Source organism: Vulpes lagopus, chromosome 16 (assembly GCF_018345385.1).
Source record: "Vulpes lagopus strain Blue_001 chromosome 16, ASM1834538v1, whole genome shotgun sequence".
In the NCBI taxonomy this organism is placed as follows: domain Eukaryota; kingdom Metazoa; phylum Chordata; class Mammalia; order Carnivora; family Canidae; genus Vulpes; species Vulpes lagopus.
In genome coordinates this window covers 3,241,789-3,269,087 of record NC_054839.1, presented here as the reverse complement: position 1 = coordinate 3,269,087, position 27,299 = coordinate 3,241,789, and the positions used below count along the sequence as shown (strand labels likewise).

Here is a 27,299-nt window from a genome sequence, read left to right as displayed (position 1 = left end):
CGGAGTTTACACTTTTGCACAGTAAGCACCATTAGCCCATCACAAAACTCTCCCCAGGGACACAAAATACTACACAGGTTCCTGCCGCCTGCTCCTGTCTCCCCTGGGAATTGGGGACTCAAACCCTCCTGTCCCCAGCATCTGGCACAATGCTTATTAGGCCCTTTCTTTAGCTTCAGTGAAGTTGAAATAAAAACCCATGTGGTTTATGCCATTTCTCACAGGCAGAAAAGCTAAACAAACAAACAAAACTTCTAAAGGAGAATGAAACCTTAGAACGGTCTGAGGCCCAAAAGAAAAGAAAACCCTCTTCACCTCATGAGAGAGAGTGGCATTCCAAGGCAGAGGTCAGCAAAGTACGGCTAAATCTGACTGTCGTCTGTTTCTGTAAATAAAGTTTTATTGGAACACAGCCATGCTCGTTCGTTTGCACAGGGTAGCTTCTGCACTTCAGCGGGAGAGCTAGTGGTTGTGCAGAGACCGTCTGCCCCAAGACTAGAGGAAGGCATCAGAGGAGAAAGTAGGGTGGGGGAGTCAAAATAACACCATACATTTCCATCTGTGTTACACCTGGAGACAGCCTGATTCCCCCTTTGGATATAAGCTGCCAGCTTATGTCCTTCAGAAATGTAATACCCTTGACTAAAAAACACGCTATCTTGTTACAGGCCCTGCTGAAAACGAGGAAGCGAGTCATGCAATCATTTATGAAGCCAGCACACTTTGGGGATTAATTTCCGCTACCTATGGCTCTTCTAGTTCGTTTTTCATACACAATATGAAAGTACGGTTTTCATACACAAGATACATCCTACAGTATCGTTCTTTCAACTTTAACAGAGGTGAGGTTATAATAAGTTAGACCTTCAATTCTAGAAGGGTCCAAATCTTTTCTCTTTCTCGGGTCATTTAAGAGCATGAATATAAGTGTTATGTTTCTCCCTATGAAACAGTAAGAATAATTGAGCTAAATGATATAATGTGCACTAAAATTGCAAATATCCTATGAACACTAATTCTTTCCTCAGATTTAACACATTATTATGTTCATGAGCTTGTGCCGATGTAAAGAACATGTATTTTATGTACACTACAAAAATGTTTTTCTTGTTTATATCTGAAGTTCTCAGACCTATTATGTTTTTCCTACAAAATTAAGAAATGTACAATAACAATTTATTCAAAATATATCTACCCCAAATACCCTGTTGTTATATATCATTTCAAATGCACCTTTCTTTCCTTCAAATATTTAGATATGTAAGAGTTGCTACTGGGGTTATTTTAGTTTTATGATTTCATTCCTTGTTTTTATTATTGAAACCGAAATAAGCATTTTTTGGAAGTCTGAAATTATGACAAACACACCTCAAATCCCCTCTATAATATCACTGAATAGGAAACAGACTTATGAGTATAGTTAAAAGGTATGGCCTATGATTCTAAGATATATACTCTAGTTTTCACATTTAACAATAATACAGTAACTTGGAAAAGTATTAAAAATAGAGCATAATAAGCACTAAAGTGCTTGTCTTTCATTACAGGAAAAAAGAAAGAAAGAAATGTTGAATAAATGAGATCTTTAAAAGAAAAAAAAAGAAAAAAAAAAAGAAAACAGAGGGCAATTCTGGAATCTATTGCCCCCAGCCCCTGCCCAGCTATCTCCCTCCTAGGTGCGAGCTTCCACTGTGCAAATGCACCTGGGTGGCCTGGGTGGCCTGAGTGGCCTCCGCCTCTAACCTGCAGGCTGATTCCCTCCCTGTCTATTAACGTCCACAGGATGCAGATGTCGGCATCCTCTCCCATCTCCTGGGGGCTCAGAATAGATCTCATTTAAAGGCTCTTGTGTGAATGGGCAGCCAACTCTCAGGTGTCCTGGCTCATTCTCACCATCACTCATCTCAAAAGCATTCTGGGAGCTTAGGAATGACTCAGGTCAAGCCGTCCCCACCCCTGCAAACTGAATGCCATTCTAATGGCTCAATGCAACGTGGGTGTGGACAGTCACTGGTCCCACAGGGAGTCCTGGGGCCCAGGATCCAGCATTTACCATTCTGTTCTTCCTTCTGAAAACAGGGCCATCATTCTCCTGCCCTGAGTTCCTTCCTGGGTCTTTGTGGACTACCAAATTTTACATGTGAAAGCTACAAGCATATAAGTCATACACAATGTAGAGATACTCTTGACTTTCCGTGTGCAGAGGAGTACATGCCACTAGCATTAGTGGCACCTTGCAGGTGGGTCCCTTTGCTTTCTTCAAGTTCCTTTAAATGATGTATACGCGTAGCCACATGTTCCTTGTGAACTACAAAGACTTAATGAGACCCGGCAGCCCTAGGCGGCCAAGGAAAGCCTGGCTCCTCCCACCCCGCTCTCTTGGCTAATCTGTGCGGCCACAACAGTGCTATCTCTGAGCACGTTTGCCACCACAGCATTTTCCTTCATTCAAAATTCTACCCATGAATGACATCATGAACAACTGGAACTTCAAGCAGCAAATAAACAACTCATGAATGCACAAAAACAATGGCAAATAGCTCCCGGAATGAAATGAATAAACTTGTTTTAATTGGATAGAAGCAGAACAGAAGTAGAATTGTTTTTCTGAGGGTAACTCCAGGCCATTTAAAGCTAATAGTTCTCAAATGCTGCCCTGATCGCCTTGCTTGGCTGCTCCCCCCACGTCCTGTGGGCAGGACAGAACGTGCGTGCGGACAGGGGTCGCATGTGCCCCGGAGCAGGCAGCTGCGCCATCAGGGACCGCCCGGACGGACGCCTCTCCACGTCCAACGCGCCCCGCAGCACGGTGCCCATCAGCTAGCTGCGCTCTGGCGAGTGGGGCCATGGGCACGAGTTTCTGTTCTCTCGGGTTTATGCTCCAAGGTGTGGCAAACTGTAGGTCAACATCAGCATTCAGACTCTGCTGCACACAGAGAGATTTACATTCAAACCAAGTACTATTTATTAAAATTTCAGTAATGAAAAACGTGAAGTGCTAAGTTACAAACTGTCTTTACCGAGTTCATTTACTGAAAAATAAAATCAGCAGCCATGGATGGCCAGGCCTTCCCAGGAAGTGGGCCAGGAAAACGGCGGTTCCTCCCACCGGCCCCACCTGGACCTGCAGGTGACCCCCCCAGCCCCCTCCCCCACTTCACAACCAGGCAGCCCCTGGGGCAGATTAGGCTACTACACATGCCCTCTCGGCCACAAAGAGTGCCAAAGTGTAGTGTTTCCAGTCACTCACACTGGAGTCTCTGCAGAGAAAGGGCTCTGGAGACTCACTTCTCCAGCCTTGGGAGAACTCAGTGGCTGGACCCGATAGGCATCTTACACACTTATTTGCCAGGAGGGACCTCCCACACGGGAGTCTCTGGACCCCAGGACACCTGAGCCAGGGGTCCAGCCTGGCATCTCTCAAGGCCTCGGAGGGATTCGAAAGAGCAGGCAAGATGGACACATGGACACCCTGGCCCCCCAGTCCTCCTGGACGCCAGACCCACAACGGTTACACACAGAGCCAAGAAGAGCACCTGACGCTGCCCCTGGGCTGGGAGGATGGAGGGGCCCCAGTTTTGGTCCCCGCAGCTGCACGCGTGATCACACACGTCCCCCACTCTTGTCCCTTCTCTAGTGAGAAGAAAGCCCAGTGAGGGAACAACCAGCCAAGCACAGCAAGATCCAGCTTCCCAAAGTGCTGAAGGCTCGGGGAGGGGGAAACAGTCAACTCAGGGTGAAGACATCACTCCTTCCACGAGAAGAAGGCTAGCCTGTCTGCGTAGACTGGCCTGGTCCCATTTCCAGTTCCTTCAAGCTGAGCAGAAGCCTCTGCTACTTTTCAGGACGGACTGAAAAGTCACGTGTGTTCCTAACCACGTCTTTGGGAGCCCAAATGACAAAAGGCAACACAGCAAATTACATTTTGTCATTTCTACTTATTGTACTGAACGGAACATGAACGGGCTTCCAAGCAGCCTGAACAGAGGGTAACAGGGCGGCAGCCAGTCACACAGAGGAGCTGGGGAGTGGGAATCCGCACCAGCCCTGGGCTGCGGGTCACAGGGTGGGCGCCACGGCCACAGCCACAAGTCCCTGCAAAGGCCCTGGATGTGGGGCAAGTAGCCCACTCGCGGCTACTTGCCTCCCACTCTCGCCTCTTGTTGTCGCAGAGCCTCATCTATCAGCTTCTCCAGAGACACCAAGGAGACCCACAAGCATAGACGGACTTTCTAAAACATTGCACGTGAGCGTCAACATGGAAATTTCATGATTCTGGCCTGGAAGAGGCAAGAGCAACCCAAGTGGAAGTTGTAACTGCTAATGCAGGTAAGCAAACCGCCAGGAGCAGACCACCAGTCTTCTTCCAACGGAGGAGCTTCTTTAACACCTTGCATGTATGCTACCATATGATGTACGTATTTCACAAAAATTGAGACAAAACCTAAATCCTGAAGACATACCTACATGCTACGTCAAGTCTTCAAACGATACAAGCTACAAATAACTGCACACAAATCCACTCGCAAAACATCCATTTTGCTCACACACAGACTGAGGCCGGGTGGGGTCCTCCTGGCAGCCTTGGATCCTGGCTCACTCCTAGTATTAGCACCGTCCTGCCGGTTTCTCTCTGTGAAACACACGGAGGAATCCGAGCTCCATCCCTGGACGATGAAACCAATCCAGTGTGCAGCTCGAACCTGGCACTCCTAAGCAAGAGCAGAGCCTGCCCAACTAATGGCAGGCGGCCGCACGCGGCACTAACCCAGCTCCAGACCCACCCACGGTTTGGCTGGTCAGGTTGAGTGAGTGTCCTTTCTCCCCCCAAAGGAACCAGCATGTCACCTGGAAGACCCAGAAGCAGGCAGCATCACACCTCCCAGGCCCGAAGAGTCTCTCCAGCCCCAGGTTTTTCCTTTAAAACATAAGAATAACAAGAACCTCCCTCCAAGGAGGTCCTGAGGACTCAACAACAGTTAGAAATGTTTTATAGGGCAGCCCGGGTGGCCCAGCGGTTTAGTGCCGCCTTTGGCCTAGGGCCTGATCCTGGAGACAGGGGATCAAGTCCCACGTCAGGCTCCCTGCATGGAGCCTGCTTCTCCCTCTGCCTGTGTCTCTGCCTCATTCTCTCTCTCTCTCATTCTCTGTGTCTCTCATGAATAAATAAATAAAATCTTAAAAAAAAATGTTTTATAAATTATAAGGCGCTTTACAGATGTTTGCATAATCACGTACATAATTCCACCAGGAGGCAGGTGTTTGGCTGTTAATCTTGTTTATCATCTTCCAGCACCCACCGCCTCACAACTCAGTGCCTCAATCCATTTTCAGGGTTTCTCCCAGCTTCTATGCTAGTTTGGAAAAGGAAATTCAAGAGCTGCCATATCCCTCACGAGGCAAAAAACAAAAAACAAAAAACAAAACAAAACAAAAAAAACCCCACACACAAGGTGGCAGAATTAGATGATTCTATGCTCCTTTACATTATTAAAATATGAACTGACATCTTTACAACGGCTGACCGAGCTCTACAGATCACGGTCCCTTGTCACCCACTCACTTCACCTAATATGCTCTGCCTTTCTCCTCCTTCGTCAGTCACACTGATCCACTTCTCATTGCGGAACATACCAGCAATCTTCTGCCCCAGGGCCCTTGCACAGGTATTCCTTTGCCTATATGGATTCTCCCCCTAAAGATCTAGAAGACCTGCTTCTTCATCACCTTCAAGCTGTCACCTCTCCCCTCCCTCCCTTCCGCCACTTTATTTTCTGGAGCATCTATTACTACCTATAATACTTCATCATCTGAACACATTACAAAATTAAATTTATTTCCTAGGTTTCAAATATAGGCTTGAACTCTGAGTACCTTTTGTTTTTCTTTTTAGCTTGGGAACCAAACCTGTTTCTTTCTCTCATACACTTTGATATTTTTCAAATGAGTGAAACAGTTTAAAAGTATTCAACAAGTAACAACTGGCATCTTTGTCATGAAAAAAAATTTAACAATTTGATTAACTCTGAAAGTTGAAGGGAGATCTAACCTTTCTGCCTCTGTCCCTCCTGCCCACAGCCCATCTTTCTACCCTCCCAAGCAGCATTAAGTGACGTTCCTATCAGTGTGTCCCCCCACCCCCACCCCGTACCACTCCCTGCCCCGAATGAGCACTTAAAGGTGGGAAAATGTAAAAGGACAGGAAACCAACTCCCACATCAGCCTGATGGGTTGGAGATACAGCTGCCTGGCCGATGGATGGCCCTCTCCTCTCCAGTGGCTGCCAAGGCAGAGATGGGTCTGGCAGCAGCAGGTCTCAGAGCAGAGGGAGCTGCTGGTAGCCAGGGGGGCCTCCCTTGTGCAGGAGGGGGACGGGCTTTCCTGGCCAGATCATTGGGTCTCTAAAAAGGACGTCCGCTTTCAAGGGCTTCAGATACACCTGCATGCCACTGAAGGTGCGTTAAAGATGTGTCGGCCCGATTTGGAAATTATTAGGATAGTGACTAAAATCTACATGTTCACCATTTATGGAAGGCCACAGTGGGGCGCGAGCAGTGGCAGTAAGCATTTTACATGTGAGCTTTCCACGTGTGTGGCCATGAACGCTTGGTGTTGCAGAATTAAGGATGAGTTCACAGAAAGAACTCACACCACCCAAACAAAAGAGAGGAGATCCGTTAAGCAGCAGTGGGTGGTGGGGGAGCTGCAAAGAATCGGAAGGCTCTGGAAAAGGAGGCCAACATCCCAGTGTTGGGAAGTTTCTGGAATACTTCCACTGACAGCAAAGATGGGGCACAAGGAGAAATCCTGGGACAGTTACGGGGCAGAGGCTAGAGTGAGCTATACCCAGCAGCCAGGACCCTGGCAAACTGAACCCATAGTTTCTGAGAAGAAAACTGACCCAGCATCACTGGAGGAACCCCAAGAGTATGGAGACAGGACTGAGTGCGGAGTGGCTCCATCAGAACCTTCCAGCGAGGCCACCCCACTGAGAAGGGCGGACGGACGACTCCTGGAACGCTCCATGCCACTGCCCAGGAAACAGCCTACGTGGGGAGCACCGAGCGGCCCCCCGCGACTACTCAGGTGTTCATACACACTGAATCTCCATCGAGTAACTGGCTAAACTGTTAACTCTAGGAAATGCCTCAAGACACGAAGAATTCTGAACATTCCAGCTGAACAGGACAGACTCCAGAGTCGTGGAGATGAATGCTTATCACCCAGAGTTATTCTAGGAACTTAATTAAATGCTCCATGCCAGAGAAACTTGGGTATTTTACTGCTGTGGTTATTTCATTTGGAACGAAGGCTACTAATAAACCAGCCCTACTGATAAGCTAAACTGCAAATAATGATAAGAAGTAAAATCGAATTAAGGTGAGTTCTTCTACTGCATCTTTAAAATTCTGATAGGACCATAAACACCAAAATGTCATTATGCTTAGAAGCTATGTAAACTTTCAGAGAAAATGCTCATTTTTAAAATTTCAAAATAAGTAAAGGCTAAAGGATGTTTTAAAATTCATTGTTTGTAAGTTTGTCAGGCTTTCATATTTAATATTTCCACACCACACGTTATTCAAGTTTCCACTTTTTACCGAACCAGCTGAAAAGTTAATTTTCTGTTGCTGACTATAAAATAAATGTATGCTCCTGGATTTATAACATCCTAAAGAAGGAAGAAATACAGATTTTGCAGTTTTGCAACTCGTGTATTTGGCTAAATAGTACCTAAATATTTTCAATTGAACTGTACGTTTATAAGAAGTCTACTTAGCAAACTAATGAAAGTTCTTTGCAGAAATGTCTTCAGACTTATTTGATAAATATAACTGGAAGACGGAATGAGTAGCAAATGCATTTGTTTGTTTCATCTGTATACACAAAGTGCTGTTTTAGGTCACTTTTATGCCAGAAAACTGTTTTTGAAAACCCTGCTATCATGTAAGAATAAAACAGGTATGTGTTGCCACCCATCACTTGAGCAATTTATCTTCCAAAAAATGCATCCAGGCTTCGGCGAAAGAAACTGACCGCCTGAGTGTCCCTTTCTAGCAACTTCTGTCCTCTGAGTAGTTCAGGAGCTCCAGAATGTTGACAGGGTCCCGGAGTACTACTCCTACCTCCCTCTCACCCTCAAACAAAATCAAGCTGCACACTAATTGGTGCCTTGTTTAATACTGCTTATTGCTCAGAGTTTCTAAAGCACGATTTGCATAGTTTTTAAACTTATTAAGAACGTCCTGGCCTATTTCCAAAACTTCTCTTCATGCTTCTGCACCCCCCGCCCCTGCCATTGGTCCAGCGGGTGCCTGGGACCCTGCACCGGGGACAGGGAAGGAGGCTCTGGCAGGCTGTGGTGTGGGGCCAAGTCCCCTGCGGGGGGGGGGGGGGGGCATGGGCGTGGCTTCTGCTGCAGGCCGGGAACTCTCAGCCTCACCCACCCCAGTCCCTACTTCCCTGGCTTCCCACCGCCAGCACCCGGCAGTGCGGCCACGCCAGTTCAGGGGTTCTCTAAGGAGGGGATCCAAACCTCGCCCTGGGAAACACTGCTGCATTTATTTATGAAGACTCCCTACAGCGCGAGCACAGCAGCATCTTTATTCGGCAGCTTTTGCATTTCACCTGGTGAGTACTCTCCAGACCCAGAACCCAGAGACAGGGCGCTCTGAACTCTGCTCTCCCCCACCCTCACCCAGAAAGGCTGTTTTTGCAGTGCACTGATGGGAAGGGCAGGGGAGGGAGCTGCATCGCCCTGGTTTGTTGACCCCAGTGGGCAGCGGCAGCCTCCTTCCCGAGGGGCTGGGTAGATTACTGGTGCACGATGCTTACCAGGGAGGCGTGTGGCCCCAGGCTGCCATCTGCTAGGAAGGAAGTCCTCTCTCGGAGGATGCTGGAGAGACTGGCAGCTAATGTAAGAGACTGGCAGCTAATGTAAACAAAACCAACTCAGCCCATAGATCCCCACTGCATTTTTTAAAAATATGGACAGCCTATGAATTTTGGTTTGTTTACATCTTCCCTTCTGCCTTTGAAAGTGGGGTCACAGTCACATCATTAGGAAGGTAGAAAAACCATTTCTCTTCATTCAAAAATTCAGTTAAATGATTTCTTTTTTTCAGAAAAAAAAATCTTGAAAATAAGAGAGGCACTCGTGAAATAATCTGGTCCCCAGAAGATTACCACCTAGCAACAACTGATTAGTTAACTTATTGGTCCTTAGGCAAATTTTAAATTGGTTAGTTTTCAAATACACTCATCATTAAGTAGGTTAATGACTCATTTCTTAGGAAACTGTTAATGGACTTATTCATAAGGAGGAGAATATGTATTTCACTTATGGAATAAATCTATCACAAAGACACCTCATGCCATAACCAGATCAAGCATCTAGCTTGAACCCATCACAAATGGCAAGGACATACGTTTTTCCCAGGTAACAGAGGCTTTTCCACTGGAATCACGCCAAGAATTTTCTTCTTCTTTCTTTTCTTCTTTTTTTTTTTTTTTTTTTAACAAGTAAGCACATGATCTTGAATGTTTGCCAAACCTTCGCTCTTCTGCTTCCCCGGTACACACTGCCCACATGATCGTGAGCAGGCGTGTCTCCCTGATTCACAGCACGCTTCCTTACCTAGGTGCCTCTGCATCCTCTGCTTCTGTCGGCCAGCAGACCTGCTAGTCTACGCATGAAGCAAAATGTTCCAAAGTCAAAAAAAAAAAAAAAAGGGACAGATACCACTTGTACAAACACTGAGTTGTTCTGGAGCGAATACGACAGCCCTGGGAGGAAGTTATTCAGTGGTACACAAAAGACCCACAGAGACAGGGCATACTCTATTCTTTCTTGATAATATTTACAAACATTTCTACCAACGAATTAAATGGTGACCTTGGAAAAGAGGTCTGACCTCCCTGGGCCTCTGTGTACGCAGGCTTAAATGAGTTTTATTATACCAACCGTTCCCAACTCCTCTCCCTTGAAACGACCTTGCATTCTCTCCTGATCCTCACCACACTGTGTGGACAGAATTTTCATGTATTTGGTGGTGGGAGGGTGGAGAGGCATCTTCTCAAGGATAATGTATAGTCAGCTTTGTTGAAACAAAAAGCAGCTAGAGGAATAGGAGCTTTCAGTGTTGCAAACCACTGGGACCCCAGGAAGTGAGACTGGAAAGCCCCAGAACGGATGACCAGCCAACAAACCTGGGACCACCACTCTGAAGCCACCAAAACAGTGTCGGCTGTGAAAGTCCTATCAGATCCTGAGCTCTGCATACTGCCAGGCGTAAAACGGGTTTAAAAAAATTAGGGGGCTTAAAAAAAAATTAGGGGGCTTCCCTTCCATGTCCTACTTCCTGCTTAACTGCCCACATTTTACTCAGAATCAATAAACGCATGGAAGAAAAAAAGAAGGAAATTCAGTAAGTATCAGCCAAGCGAAATAGAAAACAAAACAGCTACCTGGAAAGTTGCCTGAGACGGGTCTAGGCTAAAATCCTAATGTAACTGTTGGCTCTGAGCTTCCCCAGCAGACAGTTTGTAGCACTCAGAGACAGTATGATGGGATGTAAGAGCACAGGCTGCCGAGTCAGACCTGAGGAGGCAGGACCGCAGGACAAGGCAGGACAAGGATGGTCAATGGGCACCTTCTGAGGCTCACCCAACAGTACGCCTCTCAGCTCTCGGAACCTGGCCAAGGCCCGGGGCCTCTCTCTGCTGCAGATTCCTCATTCCCAAGGAGTGGCCCTGCCTAATGTCACTGGGCTTGGGAGTATAATGTGATAATACAGGGAAGAAAATGTCTCGATGCCATGAAGTGAGGAAAAAAACAGTGCCTGGATTTTAAACAATTCTTTTGACCTAAAGGAGATAGGGCAACACAATACTCTTCCAATACTGATCAGCATAATGGTTACAATTTCACCAGCACCAGCTCCAGCTGCCTTCTTTCACTGCGCATCAGGTTCTGGGATTCTTAGTAGCACCTAATTCAGAGGCAAATGATGGGCCCTCTCCCCTGAGTAACTATTTTTACATTTGGACAGAGGAAGCACTACGTCACACTCATAAATGCTAGAGATCAGGCATTAATACTATGTAAAAGCATAAATCCTTCTTAGGATAAACATACGGATTTTAAGGTAATTATTAAAATCACATAATATAACGAAATCTATCATAATCCCCATTTTTACACACTGAAAAAATTGCAATTTAATACTAGACTACAATCATTCACCCAACGATTTATACCAACACCCTATGGATAGATTAAAGCACCAGTAAGACTATAATTATACTTAAGGTTGTAAAGTTTTAACATGATTAGAGAACACGTCATTATTCAGTATTTGAGTTTCACAAAGACAAAATTCCCACCAAGCCTCTTGGGGCATGATTAGATGAGACATGGAGCCCCCACCCCTCCACACACACACACACACACACACACACACACACACACAATATTTATTTCTGGAAAATTTGATACTGTTTAAAATCAATACTAAAGGACACCTGGGTGGCTCAGCCAGTTGAGCATCAGATCTTGATTTTGGTTCAGGTCATGATCTTAGGATCATGAGACTGAGTCTGGCTTAGGGCTCCACACTCAGCACAGAGTCGGCTTGTCCCTCTCCCCTCTGCTCCTCCCTCACTCCTCTCTCTAAAATAAATTAGTAAAATCTTAAAAACCAATAAATAAAATAAAATAAAAACTAAAAACTAAATAAAACAAAAAAACAACCAGTATTGACAAGGTGCTGTGTATATGGTCATTTATCTTAAGGCATATTACGTACCACAATATTTAACCAAATATTCCAAATTCCACTAAAAGCACAATAGGCAAGGAGTATTTTATAAATCTTGTTTGTGGGTGTAAATATTACGTATGGCATAAGAAAATGGGGCCAAATCTGAAGACACATTTGTCTGCTCAAGGTTTACAACGTCTCTGAACATGTTAAAGTGACTTTATGCAAATTTAATATTTTTCTAGTGTAATCGCTGAGAAATCAGAACCGCTAACTTGACTATTTTACCGCTTATAAACGTGCAGCCTTTAAATTTTAACCCAATTCTATCCCAGCGTTCCCATGCAATGAATTCAATTAAGCAGCAAGAGTACCATGCACAGAAGGATCTTGTATTATTCGCATCCACTGAGCAAAATGGTAGTGTACAACGTGTATTTCAACTCCCTCTATTCAAACTTCCTTCTGTGCCTTTTATTTTCGTGTGCCGTTAACTCAAGTCTCTGTGGCTATCTAGAAAGAAATCGAATCATCACTAGCAGTTCTCAGCCTCAGCATTTGCCCCATCTTGAATGATGACTCCACTCGTCCTCCTCAGAAAAAAAAAAACAAACCTACCAATGAACTCAGTCTGCAATGATCTACCTTGAATGATTCAAAAAACCACAGTGATCTTGAAGAACACATTCAAATAGATAAAATCAACACAAGAGTCTCCCCATTTATATTTAGATAGTACGTTTCTACTTGATCAGTAACATGGTTACAACTGATCACATTGGAGGGTCAGAAAATTTTGTTTTCATTTGTTTATTAAAATGTCTTGCTCATCTTGAATAGAAAGACATTCTCCTCATGTCTGTAGTAGAGAAAATCTGCAGCGAATTCTCCTACAATTAGTGGAGTCCGTGAAGACCAGGCTTTGGGCGGGGCTTCACTTCCCTCTGAGTTTTTCCTCACTCTACTTGGCAGTGCAGATAAAAAGAGTAAAGTTACATTTTCCCTTAAGTTTCTAAGGTGAAATGGGAACACTTGATTCTGTGCTACCCAAAAAACAAAACAAAACAAAAAACCCTCTCAACTTGCCAAATCTGATACCAAAAGTTAACTAGCTCTTGGAATTATGCTTCTACAGAAAATGCATTAGTGGGAATTTTAACAGAAAACCCATTATACCCATGCTGGTAGTAAATAAAAGTGCTGCGAGTCCTCCTCCTCTCCAGAAAAACAGAGAGATTCATTTAATACATATAATTCCAAAGAAAATAATTATAATTAATTATCTATTAAAATTCCTTTTGTGGGGGAGTGGGCCTGTGCAAGAGCAAATGAATCAAACAATCACTGGAGGTTTTCCTACCATGTCTGACAACCAAAAAAAAAAAAAAAAAAATCAAAACAGAGCAGGAGGGGCTACCCTAGTTAAATCAACCCTAAAAGAGAACCTCCAAACCCAACACTAGGTCCAGCAGCTGAAAGTTTAAGGGTTCTGTTTTTCTCTCAATAAAGCCCATGTTAAAAGCCAAAACGATCAGTTTAAAAAAATGTATATCGTAATTATTAATTTTCATATTGACAATACCTCTTGACATACAAACAAATTATAAAAGGTAATCAAAAGTACGGTCTTAATATAGTTTCAGCTTTAGGACGCTGTTTTCCTTGATTACGTCATTTTACTACGTAATTTAAAACACTACTTCATTGCAATTGATAATTATCTATGAACAAAATCTCAAGTTGGGTAAAGACGGGGGGGGGGGGGGGAAACATGGTTCTTGGAGACTGGAGTGGAATTAGCAACGAAGAAGAAAAGACATGCATCTCTTAAAAAAGGCGTTAGCTCCATTTTTAGACGACCGTGAGTTGTTTCTTTTTAAGAACACTCATTGACAAAAGTGACTTTCCTATAAACCCTCATAGTTTCAAGGCAATAAGTATCAATAGTGTCAGTGAGTTTATTAGCAGGATCCTTCAGGAGAGCATTTTAACTGTTCTTGATTTTTATGATCTGCTGGACCTCCCAATGGCCGAGGCCACAGGAGTGAGAGGGTTATAATTACCCCATTTTACAGACAGAGAAAGTGAGAAAGTGGGGTTAAATGGTTCTCCTCTGTCACACAATGACTCATTAAGATCAGCAACCAGAAACCTGGTTTCCTGATTCCTGGTTTAATGTTCCACATACTATGCTTCCTTCTACGAAGTACTATTTTTGTAAAGGTTTCTCTTTCAATAAAGGAAGTAGAACAAGTCACGTGACTTTCATTCACGAAAGCCTGTGTGTTTTCATTAGCACCTTGGTTGTCTGTTCCCGGGAACAGGGCAGGAGCAGTGTTCATTATTATCTTATTACGACCAGAGCTGGCCAACCAAAGCAGGAGAGCACGCAAAACAGAAAAATAAAGGGCATGTGGTTTGTCAAGCAATCTCATTGGAGTTCTAAAAATATTCAGGTTCTTTGCTTTCAGACTTCCAATAGGCAATCCTTTTAAACATAAATCGTGATTATCTTGTTCCTTTGGAGACGTTCGTTCCTGCTGTCCCCAAATTCTGTGACCATAGGATATGAACAAATAGTCCTCTTATCAATCAGAATTTAAACAGAGATGCTTTCAGTGGTAACTCGTATCTAATCTGCCTTATACATACATAAAAACCAATTTTAGAACAAAAATCCCACCAAAGAAGAACAGTTAGATAGCACCTTTTATGATATATATACACCAACCTACAGTCGTAGCACAAACATGCATACAGTTAATTTTTAAATGCTGTTTTAAAACATAGTAAATTCCACACTGTATTTTCAGTTCCAAAACAACAACGTTCTGACAGATTGGTTCAATGTTCTACGTACGCACCCGCAAAGCACGCAGAGAAAGGGCCTTCCTTTGCTCCCCAATAAGATGGGTAATTTACAGTTCAAGTTTTATTTGCTCTGGATTAATCCATAACTATTGTGTTATACAGATTATTATCATATATTAACCCAGAGCATGCACATACATACACACACACACACACACACACACACACACCCTAAAGTGCACTGACTTGCTTCTGGCACCGAAATCCCACCATCCCCCAACTCTACTGTAAACAACTATCAAACGTTGTTGCAGAAATCTTGTGTCTTTGTTACCACTTATGCAAATGCCAAACCCTACTGCAGGACCCCAAATCATTCTGCTTCAGCATAATTAATGACATTTCCCCATGTGGAGACGGAGGAGCTCAGTGTGAACAGACACCTATGCCACTTCTGAGCGCCAGGCCATGCACACAATGACCCAGGAAGTTTTTTTCTCCTATTTCATCTTCAAAGAAATGCTTTCCAAGTCTTCCTCCCTATAAATCATCCTCCCAAAGGACGCTTATCTCCCGTGAACTCTTTATTTATGAGCACCACAGACAAATTTCTACATGCACACGTGAGTTAAATAAAAGTGGATGTTCATTTTGAGTTCCTTTCTGGCTCCACAGACCACAGCGCAGGTTCCACATTCATTAAGATCACATCCTTGTCTTTCCTGTTCTACTGTTCTTGTGTCAAATCAGTTCACTAGAAATCCATTTCGCATGTAGCCCTCTTAAAAAACTGTGGTTCTGGCACAATGGATCAATTGCAGTTCTCGATTTTGCTTAAAAATAGTCCTTTCTCTTCTTAAAAAGGTGTTTACCATAATGCTCACAGAGACTTTGGGAAAACGGCAAGCAAATTCAATCTCATCTTTGTTCAGCCACCACCGAGTCTACGAACTGCTGTTTTGGTTTCAGGAGTCCTGAGTCCTATAGGTTGAAAGGAATTTTATACTGGTGGGAAAACAAACAGAACAAGCTAAATCAGGTCTCTAACTAAACTTATCTCTCGCAGTTTAACATTTTCCCCGAGTCTGAAAAGGGCATTATATCATAACATGAATCACGTTTCTTAATGTATCTCCCTTATCAGAAAGGCCTTGAATCCTTTCAGGCTGGTAGAGGCAAACCCCAGCTCACTCCTCCTGCTCCTGCAGGAACCCACTCCTGGGGCCTTCTGTAATCCAGGCCAGGGTTTTGCTTCCTGTTTCACCAAAAGGGGTAAAAAGGTATTATGTTCTCAGGCCGCTTTTCTGATTAGAATCAGATTTCAGCAAAATGTACTTTCATGTTTACTATGGCATATCCCCCATATACCCATCTGGGCATGAGAGGAAAATGTTTGTATGCATGCATTTCTCCACCACCACCACCACCCCCCCCCCCCCCCGCCAATTCCAGTCATGCCTGTGTGTTTCTATGGTCTGTGTCCTAGACTGCAGCTAATCCTTCAACTCCCTGACACACAAACAATTTTTCAGAAGTATCTGTAGTGTTTAACTTAACTGCAAGCAAAGTGACCTTCAGAGGCAAGTCATCGTTTATGGGATACACTCTGACAAGTTCCAAATGATTTAATTAGATGGTGCTAGAGCACCATACTCCTGATAATTCTCTAGGATTCTTTTCATCTTTTATTCTATGGTTTTAATAAAAAAGTAAAGAGCTCTTCCTCTCTTACAGTAGAACAACAGGCTATTTACCCTACAGCTATACTTTTACATCCCATGGACTAACAGTCCCAGGCATACTATCAACTGTATGTTGGCTACTCTGTTTAAGAACAAAAGGCGCGTGGATCCCCAAAAGCTGTGGAGATCGTCACTTCGGACCCTTTGCAGACTTCTGACCTCACGCCGGCATCTACTATAACACTATTTGCTGCTTTATATTTTGTGGTTCCTCCAGAGCCTCTACCTTCCTAGAACCCTCCCCAAACACACACATCACCAAAGAAAAATTAGGAACTTGTGAATTGAACATTCACACCCCTACCACCCAGTCATTCAAAGTTTGAGATCCTCAGAATGCACCACCAGCTGCAAAGCAAGCACACCTCTCCTCATGGATATTTGATGAGAACGTGAAGGATACGGGGCACCATCCTGTCCAATTGTTCTTGAAAACACCACGTGGCTGTCTTCCACTTGTTTTCTCTAAAGCACTGATTCTAAATCCCGGCTGCACGTTATCACCCAGGCAAACTGTGAACAACACTTGGTGCCTGTGCTCTGCCCACCGGAGGCTTTGCTTCAATGCGTCTGGGGCGAGGCCCCGAAGGGGCTTTCTCAAACCTCCTCAGGTGAGCCTAACCTGGGACAGGGTTCTCAGAGGATGTTCCCCAACCAGCAGCAGCAACACAACCTGGGAACTTCCGAGAAAGGCACCTTCCAGGCCACACCCTACACCTTCCGCATCACAATCTCTGGGGCTCTGCACAACCCAGCCATCCGGGCTTCAGCCAAATCTGACCAGGTGACCCCCCCAGGTATGCTCGAGTCAGAGAACTACTGCGTCTACCCCACGTGTAGGCACTGCCACCCTGTCAGACCCTTGGGAGAAAAACGATGCCTCTTATGGAAAAGCCCCTACAGTTTCTGTGTAAAACTGAACCACCGGTTATAACTGTTCCCTGTTGCAGCCATCAAAATGGATGCTCATTTTCTAAATGACTTGCAGGCCTGTTTTTAAAAACTTTAAGGCTCAGCAAAAATCAGGTGGGACCTGCTTCCAGAAAAACAAAGAGAAAGGGTGAGGGAGCTGTCAGAACTTCAGGTCAAGAACCAACCCCTGGCACTCTGGGGTGGCTGACGTGGCAAGACCCGTGCCCTGGGGACAGAGGGAGGAGGGGGTGGGGTCCAAACAACAAGTCCACAGCTCCTGAGTGGGAAGCTTCACATCCAACTCAGAGATATCACTGAAGACCACTGGACGGCTCTTGGTGTCTGGAGAAGAAGGAGGCCGAGGGGGCAGGAAGGAAAACCAAGCCGGAAGGCTGGCCCGATATTCCGGCCCTCAGGTCCAGGCACCAAAGAACAGCAGCTCCCCCGCTCTCCCACCGGTTCTCTCACCCGTCCTTCCAGGCGTCCTCCCACCGGTCCCCCCACCCTTCACAAGGTCCAAGGGCCTCACCTTTCACGATGGTGGCCTCCTTCAGGTGATGGGACAGGAAGTCAATGCTGGCATAGGTGTTGGCGGGGGGCAAGGCGCCGGGGCTGGGCCCCCCACACACCCCACCGCCGCCGCTGCTCCCCACGGCGGTGATCAGACCCCCGAGACTGCGGGTCCGGCCCCAGGCGCTCTTGTCTCCGGGCTGCGGATGCGGATGCGGATGCGGATGCGGATGCTGATGCTGCTGCTGCTGCGGGTGGGGTGACAGCCCAGGCTCGTCCCTCACGTCGATGGCGATGTAGTTGAGGCCATTCTGGAAGCCGGCAGAGGTCTCCCTGCGCATTGGGGCGCCACTGCCGCCAGGGCAGCCGACCAGGCCCCCGGGCTGACCTGGGCCCCAGGGGCGCGCCTGCTGGGGGTGCGGCGGCTGCAGCTGGCGGGGGGACGTGGGGCGGTCGTCACCGGCGCCCAGGACGCCGCTGCTGCCCCCTTCGCTGCTTTTCCTGAGAGACACGTTTTCCACAGAGGCCGAGTTGTGGCGCTTCGGGTTGTGGGCGAAGGAGGGGGACACGGGGGTCACAGTGGTGGTCGAGGCAAAGGTCTCAGAGCTGTGGCGGCGCCGGCCCCCCTGCGGGTCGGCGCGGATGACCTTGGCGCCCCGGTGCGGGTCCGGGGGCTGGCCGGCCTGCAGGAAGGCCTCGACTCCCGACACCTGGTCCATGAGGCTCAGCCTCTTCACCCCGGACGTGGGGCTGGTCACGCGGGCGCCCTCCGGCTTCGGGGGCGCCGCGATGGGTTGTGGCGGGGTGGCAGCCACGCCGAAGGCCATCTCGGTGTAGTCACCACTGTCCCCGGGCTCCGAGGACGAGGAGGAGGAGGCCGCGCTGGGGCCCTGCGAAGGGGCGGCCGGGGGCAGGGGCAGGCGGTACAGCTCCCCCGGGGGCGGCGGCGGGGGCGGCTGCAGCTGCAGGGAGGCCGCGGGGGCGGCGGGGCGAGGGGGCAGCGGCGGGTAGGGCGAGGAGGCCTCGGGGGACAGGAGGGCGTCCAGGGAGCCCGCGGGGTCCCCGCTCTGCGCGCCGGGCTTGGGCGACTTGGGCGAGCTGAAGTCGAGGTTCATGTAGTCGGAGAGCGGGGAGCGCTGCCTGCTGTCGCTGCTGGTGCCCGGGGTGCCCGAGCCCAGGGAGGAGGCCGGGCTGCTGGCGGACAGCAGCGAGGACGACGAGGCGGCCGAGGCCAGCAGCGGGGGCGCGGGCGGAGAGAGGCGGGCCCCGGCCTCGCCGAAGTCAATGTTGATGTACTCGCCGGGGCTCTTGGGCTCCGGCGGCAGAGGGTACTCGTGCATGCTGGGCAGGGTCTGCAGCCCCTCCAGGGACAGGCGCGTGGGCCGCACTGCCCGGCAGCGCTGGGTCAGGAAGCCGTCGGGGCGGACAGCGCTGCTGCTACTCGGCCTGCCAGGCGAAGGCACTGCTGGGTGGGGGGGCTGGGGGTGGCCGCCCGCGGGCCCCGGGCTGGCCGGCGGCTCCAGCCTCTCCTCCTCCAGGATGCGCCCCACGGGGGAGCTCATGAGCACGTACTGGTCGTTGTTGTCCCCGTTGCACGTGTAGGGCGCCTTGTAGGAGCGCGGCAGCGAGCTGTAGCAGTAGCCAGGCACTCCCCTGAGCGTCTCCCCGCTGCCGTGCAGGGCGGCCGAGAAGAAGTCTGGGGGAGTCCCCGAGGTGCCCGCGTCGCTGGGGGACATGTTGAGGTAGTCCCCGTTGGGGAGCAGCTTGCTGTCGGCGCTCTCCATGGACAGCTTGGAGCCGCACCACATACGCATGTACCCGCTGTCCTCGGGGGAGCTCTCGGCTGGGGAGCTCGCCTTGTAGCTAACCCCGCTGGCCGGGAAGGCCCTGCCGGCGGCCGGCGGGGTGGGCGCTGGCACTGCAGCTCCCGTGGGGGGCAGGGCGGCGGCGGCGGCCCGCGGCTGCAGGATCTGCTTGGGGGCAGACACGCTGGTGGGGCTCATGGGCATGTAGTCGTCACTCTTACAGCTGCCACTGCCCCCGCCCGCGAGGGCCGCGCCGGGGGTCATGGGCATGTACCCGTCGTCGGCACCGAGGTTGCTGCTGGAGCTCCTGTGGGAGCCGATCTCGACGTCGCCGTAATCCTCGGGGTACGGGTTGTAGGCCACTTTGGGAGAGGACGCGGGGCAGGACGGGCAGAGGCGGCCGGAGCTGCCGGAGAAGGTGGCCCGCATCAGGGTATACTCGTCCAGGGACGCGGAGGAGGGCTGGGGCGCGGGCCGCTGCCGGGCGGGGGTGGTCAGGGAGTAGGTCCTCTTCCTCAGCCCCCGGTCCAGGTCCTGGGCGCCGTCCCCGGACACTCTGCGGTAGGGGCGGCCACAGTGGCTCAGGGGCCTGTCCATGGTCATGTACCCGTACAGCTCGCCCCCGCTGCCGTCCCTGGCCGGCGGCGTCTCGGCGATGGACTCGGGCGTGTTGCTCCTGTGGCTGCAGAAGGCTCGCAGGTCGCCGGGGCTGGAGCCATACTCGTCCAGCGACATGAAGCCGGGGTCGCTGGGGGAGCCCGAGGCCGACGCGCTGCCGCTGGACGGCCGCTGGCTCGCGGGGTGGTGCAGGGCGTGCTGCGGCGGCGGGTGCGGGCCCGGGGGCGGCGGGTAGGAGCCGGAGCCGTGCCCGCTGCTGGACGACAGGCTGCCGGGGCTGGTGGCGGCGGGGGGCGAGCGCGCCACGGGCATGGACATGGAGCGGCTGTGCTGCAGGGCGCCCCCTGCCGGCGCCGGCGCCCCCTTGCTCGCGCGCCCGCCGCAGCCGCCGCTCAGCGTGTGCGAGCGGCTCAGGGGCGCGCGCACCGGCCCGGGGCTCAGGGGGCTCCCGGCCACCGACCCCGGCCTGCCGCCCGCCGCGCCCGCGCCCGCGCCCGCGCCCGCCCCCGCCGCCGCGCCGCCGTCGCCCTCGCTGGCCGTGCGCACCCGGCACGAGCTGCACTTGGCGGCCGGCGGGGTGGCGGCCAGGCTGTCGGTGCGCGAGCGGCGCACCAGGCCCGTCTGGCTGGGGGGCAGGTTGACCAGGTGGTGGTGGCGGCGCGCGCCGGGGACGCTGATGGGGTGCGTGGAGGACGAGCCCGACGACTGGCTCTTGCTGCGGGGCCGGAACTCGAAGAGCTCCTTGAGTGCCTTCATGGCCTCCAGGATGGTCTCGTGGATGTTCTGCGCCACCACCGAGTCGTCGGCCTGCATCCACAGCTCCCCGGGGCCCGTGACCGCCGAGCGGCCCACCTCGATGAAGAAGAAGCTGTCCGAGTGGCCGCAGCGGCGGATGTTCATGAGCTGCAGCGTCACCGACGGCTGCTCGCAGTTGAGCTTCACGAAGCCGATGGTGCGCGCCGACAGGCACAGGCGGTACACGCCCGTCAGGTTCTTGCTCTGGCCCAGGCCCTTGGGCTTCAGGTTCACCTGCCACACCTCGCGGTAGGCGGCCGTGGCGGGCGCCACCAGCCCGTAGCTGTCGTCGGCCGCGGCGGCGCCGGCCGAGCCGCCCAGGGCGCCGGGGAGCGAGGCGCTGCAGGACGCGGCGTGGGCTCGGGCGTGGGCGGGGGCGTGGGCGGCGGCGGCGGCGGCGGCGGCGGCGGCGGCGGGGGCGGGGGGCGCGTCGCCCGCGCGGCCCTCGCTGACCAGGTCGGTGAGCGCGCGGTACCAGCCCTCCTGCTCCTGCTCGTTCTCGGCCGCCACGGCGAAGTACTCGTCCCTGGTGTAGAGCGCGATCAGGTACTTGTGCTTGGCGTCGGCGCGCTTGTTGATGTTGAGGCAGCAGTCGAGCGCGATGACCCGCTTCGGGGCGCCCGCCTTGCTCCGCCACTTCTTCTCGCTCTCGTAGTACTCGAGCCGCGGCGGCTGCGGCGGCGGCGCCGGGCCCCCGCCCGCCGCCTCGTCGCCGGGCCCGCGCAGCACGAAGAAGCGCTTGTGGCCGTGCTTCTGCTTGCGCAGGTAGCCGCACTTGCGCACGCTGTGGTTGTTGTTGTTGTTGTTGTTCAGGTTGGGGCCGTCGCCGCCCGCCGGCCCCGGGGGCCCGGGCAGCGGCGGGCTCGCCATCGCCGGCGTTTCAGGCCGCGCCGCCCGGCCCCGCGCCGAGCCGCCCCGCGCCGCGCCGAGCCGAGCCGAGCCGAGCCGAGCCGAGCCGCGCCGCCGGGGGCAGCGGAGGGGGCGCGGGCGGGGGCGCGGCGGGGGCGCGGCGGGGGCGCGGGCGCGGGCGCGGGCGCGGGCGCGGCGGGGGCGGCTCCCTCCCCCGCCCCTGCTCGCCCGCGCGAGCCCTCGTCCCTCGGGCCCGGGAGGGGGCAGGCCGGGGAGGCCCCGCGCGGCGGCGCAGCGCCCTCCGCGCCCCCGGGCCCCGGAGGATGCCCGGCGCGGGCGGTGGCCGCCCCCTGGCCCGGCGGCCCGCAGCCGCCGCCTCCCGGGCTCTCGGGCGGCGCCTGGGGACTCGCTGGCTGGGCCGAGAGTCGGGGTCCCCGAGCCGCGGGGCCGAGCCTAAGGCGCGCGCGGCCGCACCGCTCCGGCCGCTGCGCCGCGCTCGGGGCTGCCGGGGTGCGCCCGGGCACTCGGGGTCCGCGCCGCCACCGGGGCGGCTGCTGCTGCTGCTGCTGCTGCTGCTGCCAACGGCGACCCGGGCTCGTCGCGGTCCCCGCCGCACAGTGAGTAACACATCGCGCACCGAGTGACTGAAGTAACAGGAGCAAAACAACATGTGACTCGGCGTTACGCAGGCACACACGGCGCGGCCGCCCCGCCCCGCCGCGCGCATTGGCGCCGCGCCCCCCGACGGACGGCCCGCGCGGCCAATGGGAGCGCGCCGCGGGGGGGCGGGCCGCGCGCCCCCGCCCCGCCCCCCTTTCTCCCCGGGCCGCGTTTCCCGCCGTCCCCTCCCCCCTCCCGCGGAGGCCCGGGCCCGGCGCGGCGGGGGCCGGCCCGAGCCTCATTAATCAGAGGCTCGTTGCGGATGCCGGCGGAGGAGATGCCACCCAGGGCGGGAAAAGGGGCGCGCGGGCGGGGCGGGGCGGGGCGGGGCGGGCCGGGGGCCGGCCCCGGCGCCGAGGGCCCTTTTTCCCTCCCGCCTCGGACTCAATTAATTGGGCTCGGAGCTTCCGCCGGGAGGGGGCCGGGGTGCGGGGGAGGGGGAGGGGAGGGGAGGGGAGGGGACTCCGCAGGGGGCGGGGCCGGCGGCGCGGGAGCCCGGGCGGCCGGCCGGGGGCGGGGGCGGGGCCGGAGCCCCTCCGCTCGGGGCCCGGGGCGGTGCACTTGGCTGCCCCCTCGTAACCCCCCTCCCGGGCGGACGCGCGGGCGCGCCGGTCCGGAGCCCCAGGCCGGGGTGGGCGCGCGCCTGGGTGGGCCCCGGGGGCCTGCCCGCGCCCTGTTGACGAGCATCACGGTCGTCGGCGGGAGCGCTGGATCGAGGCGGCTCGGCGCCCTTTCCTGCAGGGAGGGGAGGGGCGCGGCGTCCCCCCTCCCGGCCCGCGCCCGGCTGCTCCGGGGTCCCACACGCCCGGGGGCGCCCTTCCCCCGCGCCCGGGTCCTGGGCTCTTCCGGGGCGTCGTCAGCGCCATTCACTTGTCAGGTTCTCGGGAAGTTGAAATCGTGTGTTTGGGATGTAACCAGAGAAAGAGGAGGAGGACGAGCAGGCGTACAAAAATGCGGTTTCCATAGCGCCGGCAAGAGGGCGGGCTCCGGCGGGGACGCGGCCCCGAGCCCGGGTCCCCTCCGGCCCCGGCGGCCCCGCGCTAGGGGCGGCGGCCCCAGACCTGCGCGCCCCGCGCCGCCAGCCCCGGCCTGGTCGGAAATGCCCTTGAACAAGTGCTCCCGAGGTCTACATCTACGCGGCTTTTGTGATGGCTTTTGCGACTTTCAGAGTCGGTGACAAATAAGTACCCTTGCAGCGCATCTCCTGAATGTCACAGTGGGGGCGGCGGGTGAGGGCACGTGTCCCCGACTGGAGACCCTCCTAGCAGGCTCCCTAACAAAACAAGCCCTCGTCTGTTTTCTTCCTTTAATTCGTGTATCTTCGTGACATAATTTGAAACAATAATGTTGGTTATTTTCTATTAAGTCCTGGAAGTTTGCCTTTGAATGTCCTCTATAGTTTATAAAGGTCTTTATTTTTAAATATAATGAGATCTTACGTCTAAAGATAACAAGATTGTGATTTTTTTGTCAGGGCAATAAATATTTTCACATATTTGTGAGCATGTGACTCCAGGATCCTGCCAGTTAATATTATGTGCCAAAAGAACCCTATTTGCACGAAGATAAAACAGCGTTGTGGCCTGTATACAGTTTACAATTGTTGTTGAGTAGCATGAATCGGGGAAGAAGGGTCAGCGAGGCGTCAGTCATAGTAGAGTTTGCCTCAAGGAGGCATATTTAAAGTCACTCTTCCATTTTAAGTCTAGCCTTATAGAAATAATACCTCTCGGAATGTCATCTTAAGGGTGCGTGGGTGTATGCATGTGTGAGGTTGTATGTATGTGTGTCCGGGGCACCTTCATGGACATGGTGCTTTGGTTTTCTGTTCTTCTTAGATCTTGTCCTTTCTATGTTGACAAATGTTGCCTAGCAATATGTTTACTCAGAAAGGGAAGATGAAGGGATTCTTGGAGTTTGCAGAAAATGTGGCCCAATTTTGTCAGCTTTGTGATGATTTCCATCTCACTCCGTGGGGGATCTGAACGGGCCTGCCTAGAGGTTCGGCAGCCCTAAGTAGCCAGCAGTGATCCACGGTGGGATAACCTCTTCTCAGCCTCAGGGGATAGTAATGATCTCCTCTGAGAAAGCATCTTTTTCAATTGTTTCATTCTTTTCTTTTTGACCCTGCCTTTTCACATGAAATTAGATTTTCCTATATTCACCAATGCTTGCTTGAGGTGCCCCTCAGATGTTAACAAGTGTCATCTTTGGAAGGTTTGTTTTTCTCCTTAGGGCTCTTCCAGTGTTATGCCATCTCCAAGCGAAGGTGTTAGAAGCTCTAAGTTAGCAGGTGGCACGTTCCCCACGTGCTGCCTCAGTCACCAGGAGAGAAGGGTGAAGAACTCTCACCTACATCAGTGGCATTCTCATACCAGAAAGATCACAAATCTCCTGGAGCAAAACTATAAACTAGTTGTCATTCTGAAGTCCTAGAACCTCTAAATACGAGTGTGGGAGATACAGTTTCCATTCTCATTTAAGAAGTCAGCCCGTGAAACCAACAGTAAGGAACTCTGTAATTAGAAGTATCCCCGTCTTCTTCCTCAACGAAGGAGCTCATTGTCTTTCTCTCTTTCTACTGCCAAATAAGCTATTTATTTATTTAAAGCTTGTCCGACACCTTGTGATTTTCCAACTGTTCTCCCATACTTTTTCAGCAAAAGTCAGCTAATAACATCTGCCAACCTGCTCTCCACGCAGGGCCGGGTGCTGCTCGCATGGCCTGTTGCCAGCCAGCAGCCTGGATGAAATTTTTTTCTCATGGTCCAAGACCTTTCCTTGGAAGTTCTCTTTGGTATCATGGATAACGAAATGGCCATATCTTTTAGCAAGGAGCGTCTTTTGTTTGTTTTGTTTCGTTTACAGAGGATCATATGCAATGATTCTTTTCTTAAAACGAAAGGTCCTTTCTGGAATAATTTGATTACCTTTCATAAAGTAGTCAATTTCATAAAAATGTAGTCATTAAGAATGCATCACAAATCCATAATACAAATAATAGTAAGCATCATTAATTCTCTGTTTCATGTAAGAAAGGCACAACATAGGAGGACAAAAGTAGATAACATTTTAGGGCTTGTGAGGTTCTTTTTTTTTTTTTTTTTTCTTTTTAATCCTTAACCCTGTATCTGTTTGATAGTATTTCCTATCTAGATGAACTGTATCTAAAACCAGACTGAGCAGGGAGATAGTGGAACACTATACAACCAGTTAGAATAGCTTCAATTTAAAATGTGCTTTAGGAGGAAAAAAAAATAAAAATAAAATATGCTTTAGGAGGTCTAGATTTTAACCTCAGAGGCTATTGTCAGAGGACCTATTTAGTCTTTTAAAAAAGTGACAGAATTTCATCACATTTTGCTTTATTAAATGTTGAATTTCAGTAATTCATTTAATACATTTTCTCTGGTGAATGAACCAAGCAAAGATAGACTTTTCCTCATTTAGAATTCATAAGAGGACTTCCTGGACTTTGGTAGCTGTTTTTTTTTTCCCCCCCCCACCAATATATTTGCTAATATGTTTCAACTGAAATTTCACAAGAATTTTGTAACATGCTAATTGTGTGCAACAGAATGATTGACATGAGAGAATGTAACTACTGTTTGGATAGTTTACTATCTATGCAGGCATTCCAAATGTCCGAAGAATCAGGATTTGGTAATAGATCATATTGGTTCCTTGGAAATTGTAAAGCTTTCCACCTTAGTGTTTATTTTGCTTATTACAAATACTTACGTATTTTAATCTTCTCTTTCTTAAATATTCGTTAGGAAGGGGGGATTTTCTAAAATAAATGACTATTTCGTGTGCATATATGATGGAGCAAACTACTGTAACTTTAACAATAAGAATTCTTCTGAAAAATGTATACACTGAATTAATTAATACTCTTTAGAACAATACTCATTTATGTAGTAGGAACAAGTACAGCTCACCCAATACTCAAAACATTTTTATTTTAAATATAATTATGCTGAAGAAACTTAAACCTATAAACAATCAATTACAAAGTGACTATAGTTAGTAACTTAAAATTTTTATTAACTCACCTCTAGATTTTGTTGTGTTTGAGAAAGTATTTCTAACTTTTTTTAAAAAAAAATGCAAACACCTTTTTTCCCATAGACTTTCCATGATAGGAATAAAAATTTTACATTAATGACTGTATAACATTACTGAACCATAAAAACACAAAAGAGTTCCTTCTTAGAATATCCCTCTTGGAATGCTCGGCCCTGTAACATAATACACTCACGTTTTGCTGGACCAGATTGGTGCCCTGGGCAGTGCTGGCTGTCAGTGTTCTATGTGCTGGGTTAAAAAGTTGTTTGTTTGTTGTTATTGTGGCTTTTCTGTCAGAGCAGAACAAAATTGTCTGCTTCTCAATCTGTGGATCATGAGCAGATGACATAAAAAAAAAAAGTCTAAAATGACACAGCTATATTTTCTAGGAGGGAGGGGGAATGAGCAGTGAAGAGAGCTGTGTGTCCTTGAACAGAGCAAATGTTAGGAAGGAAAGATCAGCCCCTGTTCATTGATCCTACTGTTTGCTCTAGGAGCGAGCTTTCACCCTGTTTGTAAACCATTCAGGAGCTAAGTAGGACGCGAGCCACCTTGCTTTTTGCCAGATGCTCTGGCGTTTTGTGGAACTGGATTGTAGTTAGAAACCTTCCACTTTTCTGCAGTTCACGTGCTGTTTCTAGGCTTGCCTTTGAGTCTGTTTTCTAGAGTTGTTTTGAAATCCAACCTAAAGATAACAGCGAAATGTGACCCGTTCTTGTGAATGGTGCCACCAACTGGCAATGCTTCTTCCTAAGACAGAACAGGCT

The 27,299-nt window shown here is 50.6% G+C and overlaps 1 protein-coding gene across 3 annotated transcripts in view; it reads right to left on the bottom strand.

Annotated features, from left to right (window-relative positions):
• The window catches only part of IRS2 (insulin receptor substrate 2), a 30,569-nt gene extending 8,712 nt beyond the window's left edge, over nt 1-21,857 (bottom strand). Inside the window, exons 1-2 of one of the 3 annotated variants that reach the window (XM_041731023.1) lie at nt 17,757-21,857; nt 11,671-15,578 (exon numbers count right to left, since the gene is read on the bottom strand). In XM_041731023.1, the coding sequence (XP_041586957.1) occupies nt 15,574-15,578; nt 17,757-21,825 (4,074 nt within the window). In that variant the 5' untranslated portion in view covers nt 21,826-21,857 and the 3' untranslated portion in view covers nt 11,671-15,573. Of the gene's footprint in view, nt 1-11,670; nt 15,579-17,756 lie in introns of those variants that run through there. The other 2 variants (XM_041731021.1, XM_041731022.1) reach the window with 2 other exon arrangements.
• Nucleotides 21,858-27,299: the final 5,442 nt, after the last annotated feature.